The sequence below is a fragment of the Condylostylus longicornis genome, unplaced genomic scaffold (assembly GCF_029603195.1).
Source record: "Condylostylus longicornis isolate FDR11 unplaced genomic scaffold, ASM2960319v2 ptg000018l, whole genome shotgun sequence".
Taxonomy (NCBI): domain Eukaryota; kingdom Metazoa; phylum Arthropoda; class Insecta; order Diptera; family Dolichopodidae; genus Condylostylus; species Condylostylus longicornis.
In genome coordinates this window covers 2,175,827-2,186,042 of record NW_026577987.1, presented here as the reverse complement: position 1 = coordinate 2,186,042, position 10,216 = coordinate 2,175,827, and the positions used below count along the sequence as shown (strand labels likewise).

Sequence of the window (10,216 nt, the reverse complement as noted above, 5' to 3'; positions counted from 1 at the left end):
TTGTTTTACAAAGTCTGATGTCAGTATTTTACCTGTATATATGAATCGTACCTTAGGTTTCCTATATTTAAATACTACCCTTAACAAAAAACAGATCATCATTGAAATTTTTAAGCCATTGGAAAATCGGATGCATACACGCTCTTTGAATTTTCTAAATGAGAAATTAATATATAATGCTTTTCAACCAATGCCGAACTCAATTTAATTAAAAGTAATATTACTTGAATCTGTATTTACTAGATCGTACTTCAATGGTTTTTAATAACAATATACCTACTTTAAGAATCACTGGTACGGTTGTCAATTTTTGAAGAAAAAGTAAATTTTTTTTGAAATTTCCCATCTGTATGTATTGTGTTTTGTTCACTTTCAAATCAATGTTTTTATTTTTGTATATGTAAACAAATCAGAATGTCATAAATAGTAAGAGGAAAAAAGCTGAAGTAAAATAAAAACTACATTTTTGTATACACAAGAATTTTTAATTGAGTGAATGCAAATTTGCACATTATTTTTTATAATTGAAAAATATTTAAATTAAATTTTTTTATGAATTCTGAAGTCATATATAGAATGATACCCACATCAAGTCCAGTAATTAATTTCGATACGGACAAATATCCATTTTGTATTGTGTGGACTCCAATTCCAGTTCTAACATGGTTTTTCCCATTTATTGGGCATATGGTAATATGTTTCTAAAAAATTTATTTCTTTAAACAATTTCGTATTTTGAAGGGCATAGCGATGTCTAATGGGGTCATAAGAGATTTTGCTGGATCATATTTTGTTTCGGAAGATAATATGGGATTCGGAAGACCTACCCGATTCTTAATTTTGAATCCGGATAATGTTACTGGTGGAAGAGAAGAGTGGGATGAATCTGTTTCAAAAGCTTCAGTTATTTATGGGACAAAAATGCATAATCTTCTTTGGGATAGTATGAATTCTATATTTCAGAAATTTTTCAAAACAATGTTATAAAATTAATTTTTGTAGATTGTCACTCACATGTTGGAATGTCTCTTTCAATGATGCAATATAATGGTAGATCATACTGGGGAATGGTAATATTGGCAGGTTGGATGTTTTTCTGTGGAAAATATGTTGGGATTTCTGGATTTTTAAAAACATGGTTACCATTTTTTATAATAGTTTCAATATGCACTGTATTAGCTTTTGTTGTTTAAGTTCTAAGATAAAATTAAGGAATAACTGATGTGATTTAACATATGAGCAAGAAAAAAATGTATCAGATTCAATAAAAAAAAAAATGAAGAGAATAAAAGTGTTTAAAACATTCAAATGATGATATTTTCTGCAACTACGAATACGAATTCTTGTGTCAAAATGCAGAACGTAATGCAATTGCATGCTTTTTTTTGCCACATATCCTGTCAATATGAAATGAAGACAACACATTAAAGTAAAAAGCTTATTTTATAAAATAATATATTATGTAGGTTCATTGAACTTAGAAATTGCTTAGTTATTTTGTATTGTTAAACTTAGAATTTAATGGGTTTAAGTGGTCAAGAAGTAGAGATTTGGAATAATATTTTTTAACCGTTCTGAGTGCAGCTGGTTAGAGAAACAAGTTTTTATAGTATATGGAGGAATATAGAGATTAGAAATCGCTTAGTGGTCACATTAGCTATATTATTTGATAAAATCTAGACTATCAAAAGTTTAAAAGTCACGAGTAGACATTGGGAGCGCTTTTTGTCCATGTTCTGCCGGTTATGCATTTGATGCAATACATGATCTTGAAGTTTCATTGGTTAACTAAATATTTAAAAAAGTCAAAATGTTCTCGCACTAAATAAACACTTTAGCTGTAAATTACTTTAAACACTAAAGCTTTTGAATTGTAGCAAAGTAAAACTAATACAACTCAATACAAAAGCTCAATACGTAACCCATAATTGTATTAATACTATATTATTGCAATTTTGAGGTAAGGGTAACTTTCAATTTTCTTAAATAAGTTTGAAAATACATATGTAGTTGATATTATTGAGAATATTGCTTATAGCAAAATCCATTAACTTTGTTAATAGCATAATTTTGCCATTTTTCATTATGTTCTAGCGTTTAGTGTTACATAACTATTTTATGTAACATTTTAATTACATTATGTAATATTTATTTATCACACAGTTTTAGAATGGGATTTTTTAATAGCAGAAATGCATTCAAATTGAAGAGAAATTTTCTCTTGATAAATGGGATGAACTCTAATATATTTAAATGAAATTAAATGTATAGTATTAAAAAACAACTTTTTTTACAATTAATATTTTATTTCATATGTATGTATTTAAATTTAGCTTTATATGTATGTAGGTATATGTTATATATTATATAAATTTTTTTTGATTTTCTTTACAAATAATTTCGTACAATTAATTACAAATTATATTTTATTTATATAAATGAATTTGTATTTATAATAAAATTTGTATTATTAACCTTTGTTAATATTCTTTTTATATTAAAAAGTATAATATAAAATGTATGTATTTGTAATAAATTTATACTGCTACTTTAATCAAAACGACATTAATAAGAAATTTCGAAACAATTTATATTAATTTATGCAATATGTTTATTTATATGTATATTATAAAAATAAAAAATAACTTAAGTTAATTTGTTGTGATTATAAAAAAATATATTTTACTTTAATTAAAAAAATCATTTAAATAAAATAATTTAATAAATTTAAACATATGTTATATATTATATTAAAAAAAAAACTCTCAATTAAAATAAAATTTGAAGTCAGGCTGAAATTATTTTGAAAATATATATAGATTTTCTATGTAAAATTAGCATTTTTAAATTAATGGTTAATTTAATCATAATTTGTGTTTTTGTTAATAAAGAAGATTGTTTTCTAGGTAACGAAGATAATGGAAAAATATTTTCTTTTGTATGAATATATCAATTTTGTAATAATATATGTTTGTAGTTTGGTTAACTTTTCTTTTTTCGCAACAATAATAAAATAACTAATTAACAAAAATTAATTTATTACAAACAGGACACAGAAAGACTGTTATAATGCATTTAGTATTGACTAAAAACATTAATGATAATAAGAATATTGGAAAAGCTGCTATTGCTTTTAAATTAGTTTAATTAAAAATAAATTATCTGTAATTTATAAGCGCAAGCTTTAGCCCATAAACCATTTGACAATAATATAACTCAAACAAAAGATGAAAAAATCATAGCTCAACCAAAGATGATAAAATTACTGTTTTTGAAACACTACTTTATGGCATATAAAATTCAAGCAAAGTTCTTTCGTTTACAATAGCTTTTCTTTTGAGACTAGCTGAAAATATAATAAATCATTTTATTATGAATTCATACTCATTATAAAATATTTTTTATATTTTATTCATTATCATATATTTCTAATAATAACTGCGAACTTCTTCGTTTGGACCGTGAATTTTTTTTTGTAAATCAGAAAAGAGAAAATTATTACTTTCTCAATCAGTTAATAAGTGTAAAATGTTAAGGTTTTATAGTAACGAAAAAAAATTATATGGTGCCATATATAAAAATTTCAAATAATATTGAAAAATCATATTTGAAAAATAGATACAAATAAAATAATATTTAAATTATATGATGAATTTTTCATTAAAATAGGATATGAAATTTTTTTTTATTAGTTTTATGAAAAGGAATAAGTTATATTTAATATTTTACAATTCATTTTAATACATATGTATGTATTAATAATCTAATTTTGAATTTTTTCTATTTTGTGGAACCATAGATTAATCAAATAACCATAAGATTGCAATAAACAAAAAACAAGAACAAAATTAAAACAAGTGAAATATTAATTCATCATCATTTCACTCTTTAGCCTCTTTATGAGTTTTATCTAAGCAAGAAATCTTATATTTATCCAGCAAATCTTCAATAATTTTAATATTAATATGTAAAAACATATAAATTAAATTTCAATGAGTAATTACATACATTTTTCCAATGATATTCGTTTACATACTTTAAAAATGTTATCGATTTATTGTAATATGGTTATTTGTAATCTATTTTAATATTTTACAACTTAATTGAATCCACAAAGTTTAATGATTATATATACATATATATATATATATATATATATATATATATATATATATATAGACGTTTAACATTATTTTATTTTTTAAAAATGGAAATATTACAAACAAAAAAAAACACAATTTTTGTTTAATATCATACATATATTTTGTTTTATCTTAAATTTTACATGCGACTACCCATATTATTTTAAGTTTTCTTCCAATTTAGTTTTCTAATTTATTTTTAACTATAAGAATTGTTTATTAAATTTGAAAAACAAAATCATTTCGTTAAAACTATTTTTTTTTATTAAAAACTATAAGTTATTATTCTTTATTTTCAATTAAAAAATTTTTTATTCGCTATTTTTGTCAAAAATGTGTTTTGATGTACGCTCGTCTTAGTAAAACTTTTGAGCAAAATAGTAAAAGGTTTCAAAAAAAATTTATTTAACTTTCTATTTAAAGTTATGTTTATACATATTACCATTTTAATTAATTAATCATAAGAATACAAAAACTGTCTCAAATATTTTTTCGCTTGTTTTGAATTTTGAAAAACTATATAAAAGAAAAATTTGTAAATTCAAGTACGTTAATTTTACATGTTCATATGTGCGATTTTTACATCTTATATAAGGTGTGCACATTTTGGTATGTTTTTACAAATTGAAATTTTATGTCATTAATATTTCTTGGTTAGAGCGTGAATATATTTTTTTAAATTTTATAATTTTATTATAGATTTAGGGAGTAAAATATTTACCAAATTTGTTTGATCTTTTACAATTTTTTTTTTTAAATTTTAAAATTTCGTGTAGTTTATTCTAAATGAAATACAAAGTTTTGAGTGAAAATTGATTTTTATATTAAATAGGATTTTCAAATTTGAAAACTATTTTATTATATAATAATAATTAAATATTTCTTTAAGTTAAAACATTGATATATCCACTTAGATATTAGAATGAATTTAGATTTTTACGATCTTGAAACACATAACAGAAACACATCGCAACACATAACAGGAAATTTCAAAAATTTTGAGATATATACGAAGGAAAATGGATAAGACTCCGGTATTACTAAGTATATATTTAATCACATTTAAAATAGTAAAGTGAATTATATACTAGAATGTTATTTTATTTTAATCTAATATATAAATAATTCATCGCAAATGATTTTCAAAATTTTGATTAAATTATTTCCTGCTTAACTTAAATTTTTATTTTATATTTTATATATTTTTTTAAATGTTTTTCGTTTTTACGAATTGCGAATTATTTGGTTATGTGAAGGAATATTTCCTTCAACAGTTTATAGTTTACTGAAACTGGAAACAAAATTTGTGTTTATTGATGTGTACATTAGACTAGGCCCATATTTTTCTAAATAGTTCCATGATTATAAATTAAAGTTTTCTTATCAATTTTCAACAAGATATTTTTAATCATTGCATACAGAAAATTTAAAATGAGTTATGAATTGCTTGAATATATTATTCGACGGTCAATAAAACCAAAATTACATTGGATAAGAAAGGAAATTGTTTTGATATTTACATTAAGAGACATGTGATTTAGAAAGAAAATGTCTGTATAAAAGATTTTGGCAGTTACTTAATTTTTCTTAAAAGAACTTTTTCTGACTGGGTTTTATCAGAAGTTTGTGGAATATAATTTTTATTTTCTTGCTCATCATTATGACTTTTCAAGTGAATTTTAAATACATACGTATAATAGATCGTATAATAGATCGTTATAGAATAGAATTTTAAAAATTTCAATAAATTGTAATTAATAAAACAAAGCTTGCATTTCATAAATATACTCCACCCGAATATTTCTTGACATGTTATGTATTTAGATGGTGTGGTAATAATAGAAATTTATGAATCGTATTTATTGTATTTTTGTATGTATGTGGTAGTAAGTTTTGGCTATAGTTTCTTTTTTTATATATAAAGTCATTTTATTATTTTTATATTATATAAATTGGTTGTTTTGTGTTTATCTTAAATTTATTGTTATTGGAGGTATGTATTTCTAGAACTTTGTATTATATTTCAAATATTTTAACTTAATAGATTGATTATTGGGTGAATAAAATTTGATTTTATTATTTAGTTTTATATTATTTTATGTTATGTTAACCTAGCTGTTTGTAATGAAATTATGGAGATATTAATGTAACCCTGAATATAACAAATGAAATTGTTGAGTTGAGTTTTTCTTTTGCTAATTTTTTTTCATTATAAAACTCTATAAGAGCTGGTACAGATTATGAGCGTTTTTCGTTTGATTTATATTTTTTAAAAAATTTATTATTCTAAGGACTAGGCTGTAATGTTCACGTAAAAAATATTATAAAATGCATATTTATGTACGGTATAAAATATTATAATAACTATATATACATAAATACATATATATATATATATATACTATATTTATATTTATATAATAATAATAATAATTACATTAAAAAATAAATATTTTATTTCGTTTCATTTATTATATACTTTTCTGTTTCTATATTCATAAAGACATTATATAGCGTTGATTAAATATTTTTGTATATTTTTATGACAAGCATAATTTTTATTTAGAGAAATGAATTTCTTATTTATATTTTACTTAAATATTCATCCATATTATCTTAGCCACCCCACTTAAGATTATGGGATATTACAGATTCTTTAATCTTTAGAACAACATTAATTTTGAAATATGAAGTTTTATGCTAAAAATCTCAAAATTTTGGAATCTGCATTACTTCCAGTTACGCGTCTAAGATAATATGAATGATTGAGTTTAATACCTAAAGTCGGCTTTTATAGTATGTATGTATAAAGGATACTACAGGCTTGATATAAAAATGAAAATAGTAAAAATTATGGTAAAAACTTGATGTGGCATGTAAAACTATATGAAAAATATTTTTAGAATGCTTTTTGTAGTCTAGTATTATATATTTTATTTGATAAATTTAAATTTTTTTGTGCGGTAGAAAGCAATTACTTCGCTAGTATTCGTTTTTAAGGTTGTCTAGTTTCAAAATAACTTTATTTGTTTTATTTTCAACATCACCTGTTTAGAATTCAACTTAATTAATTAAAAACTTTAGGTATAACTCAAAAATTTGTTTAGAGGTTAGATTGAGAACAGAAAAATCTATCATAAGACATATAAAAATACATACATTTAAAACATTAATGTTGTTATATATTGTGTGTATAAATATTTTTACATATAAACAGCTAATTGTATAAATATATGTATTTTGTACGCGTACTATGCTATGTATGTATATGTAGTTCTACGAAGTAACAATCTATAATAAATTTATATACTGTTTTATTTTTTGTGTAATTCCGGTTTTATTTTTTCTGATCTCTCAAATTAATTTAGCAAAAAAATTGTTCTAAATTTAGCTTACTTTCATGTTATCAATGTCAATTATTATGTGTAACCAATTGATGCTATAGTGTTTAATATATATTCAAATATTTGAGAAACAGTTGATGTAAAAATAAAACAAAAGACCATTTGAAATAAACAATGGATTCTTTGAAAATTTTTATAATTTTTTCGGAAATTAGAAGCTGAAGCAAACGTGAATTCGTTACGATAGTGCTCTTGTTGCATCTCAAACTCTTCGTCAAAATGTGGTATGATAGCTAAATTAACGACGTCATGTTTCGAGAACATGTTATCAGGTATTCTCTCATCCTCATCATTTTCATTTTTGCTCTCTTCTTCATTACCATCATTATTAATTGTATGATCTTCTATATCATTTTGATGAAATTTTTCATTAGGTAAATCTTGGTTAGGTGTATTATAATTTAAAATTGAAGTTCGAGATCCATACCAAGAATGTGGGTTTGCATTATTTTGAATTTTTAAATTATTATTGGCTATCGATGATGATATTGTAGTTGGTTCTATTAAAGCTTCTGTTGAAGTCATAAGATCTAATTTTTCATCTTTAATGCGAAATTGCTTAAATTGGTGTTTTTTAATACCTAAAACTTCAGATAAAGGACGATTAATATTTGGAAGTGCAGTGTTATTATTATAAATTATTGTATCGTCAGGATTCGGCGTAGATGATTCTAATAATGTTGATTCTTTGTTATTTTCATTAGCCTCAGATATATTTCCTTGTTCATTTGAACTATCTGTATCTCCTTCATCATCAATTTCCTCATCCTCATCATCATCGTACCCTAAATCTTCTTCACTGCTTTCATATAAATTTTGTTGTTTTCTTTTTATATCTTGTATGGCACTTGTGTAGTTAATATTAACATTAATATGATTATTATTATTGTTATTGCTATTATTATTGTCTAAATTAGGATTAATAAAATTTGGATTTAAAGGTTCATATTTGGATATTTCAGAAGCGCCACGATACAGCAGTGCAATTTTACCATCTGGTGTTAAAACTGGTGTTATTTTACTTCGTTGTGATGCAATAGCACTTGATGATGAAGATATCGATGTTTTAATTTCTTCAATATTTTCTGTTATATTATCTATGCTATCATCTTCTTCATTATGACTGGATTTTGACTTTTCATAGACAACACCAACTCTACCATAAGGTGTTGCAATAATTTTAATAGCATCATTAGTGTTTTTACGAAAATATTTATTTTGCGGTTTATTATACAACAATTTTGAAGTTTTACTATTTTCTTCAATATTAACATTATCTCCATCATCATCAACATCATCATCATCGTCATCATAATCATCTTCTTCATTATTGTCACCATTTTTTTTCCTTTGAAGAAATGATTCATTGTTGTCTAAAATTTTTTTATCAAGACGTTTAATATTTTTATAAAAATTATCATATTTCTTATCAAAGATTACTGCTTCTTCAATTAAGGCTTCATCATTTAACGTCTCATTTGAATTGGAATACTGAATGTTTACATAACTGTCGTCACCCTGATAGTCGTGACCCACGTCACTGGTAGTATTTGGTTCTTTATTAACTATTTTATCTTTAAAATTTTCTTCCAAATCCTGTTCATTACTAATGTCATAAAAGTCTTTTGAATCTTCATTAACTGATTGGTCAGACATATACTCATATTCGAAATTTGTAGAAAGTGAGTCTTTTTTTAGATTACCACTGCTATCATTGTTAATGCCATCATTAGCGTCAGTATTTATATAATCTCTATCGAAATATATTTCTTTGTAGCTAGCGTCACAACTTTTTTCTTTACTATTTTGGTTTTTGTCAAATAATGTTTTAGTATCTTCCTTATTACTTACGATGATTTTTTTTTCAGAATCATCATAATCTTCAACATTTTCATTATCATTATGAGAATTTTTTTCTTTTAAATTTTCATATCTACTTAATTGAATATTATGATTATTATTATTATTGTAATTACTATTAATGCTTACAACTAATGTTTTGTTTATATTATAATTGCTAATATTAGTTAAATTTAAGTTATTATTGTTATTATTATGTGTATAAATATTTATAACTTGGGTAGTCGCATCTTTCAGTCAGTAACATTTTTTTGAACAACCACACTTTCTTACTATATCTAGATTTTTAACATATTTTGTATTATTGTTGCATATCATCCGCACCTATAAAAAGAATACAAAATATATTTTTAATATCCTGTAATTACATTATACATATGTACTTATTTTTAGAAGAATCTTAAATAATTTTGAATCTCATATTTAAACGTGTTTTATTACATGTGTTTTATCTTAAAACCAATGAGGCTTTTATCGAACGTCAAAAGTTTTCAAAACTAAAGACAATTTTTTGAAGAATGCCGGTGAAGAATGTCTAGTTGTAAAATATTGGTTGAAGCTAAAAGATGGTTGATCATTTGGGGATCAATTTATTTTTATAACTCCAAATTTTCAAATGAGTTTATCAACTTTGATTAATATTATTATGATTTTTGTAATAGTGAATATGTTAGTAATTTCATTTACTCAATTTGTTTAATTAGACGTAGTTTTCGTTATAACCTTCAAAGTTAATTGACAAGGTATATTTTCTTGAAAGTTTATTAAAAGGCAAATTACTTGTGAAGTGTCAAAAAAGTAGGTAAAAAG

At 23.1% G+C, this 10,216-nt stretch overlaps 2 protein-coding genes across 4 annotated transcripts in view; one reads left to right on the top strand and one right to left on the bottom strand.

The window, feature by feature from the left end:
• The first annotated feature begins 409 nt into the window (after window positions 1-409).
• Window positions 410-1,309, top strand: LOC129606398 (transmembrane protein 222). Its single transcript, XM_055516715.1, has 3 exons — window positions 410-690; window positions 742-943; window positions 1,003-1,309. Exons 1-3 carry the CDS (start codon window positions 553-555, stop codon window positions 1,191-1,193), a joined length of 531 nt encoding a protein of 176 aa, XP_055372690.1. The 5' UTR covers window positions 410-552; the 3' UTR covers window positions 1,194-1,309.
• Window positions 1,310-9,590: 8,281 nt separating this feature from the next.
• Window positions 9,591-10,216, bottom strand: part of LOC129606292 (protein slit) — a 220,591-nt gene continuing 219,965 nt past the window's right edge. For all 3 annotated transcript variants that reach the window (XM_055516533.1, XM_055516534.1, XM_055516535.1), the window contains exon 21: window positions 9,591-9,730. In XM_055516533.1, the coding sequence (XP_055372508.1) occupies window positions 9,644-9,730 (87 nt within the window). In that variant the 3' untranslated portion in view covers window positions 9,591-9,643. The remainder of the gene's footprint in view (window positions 9,731-10,216) is intronic.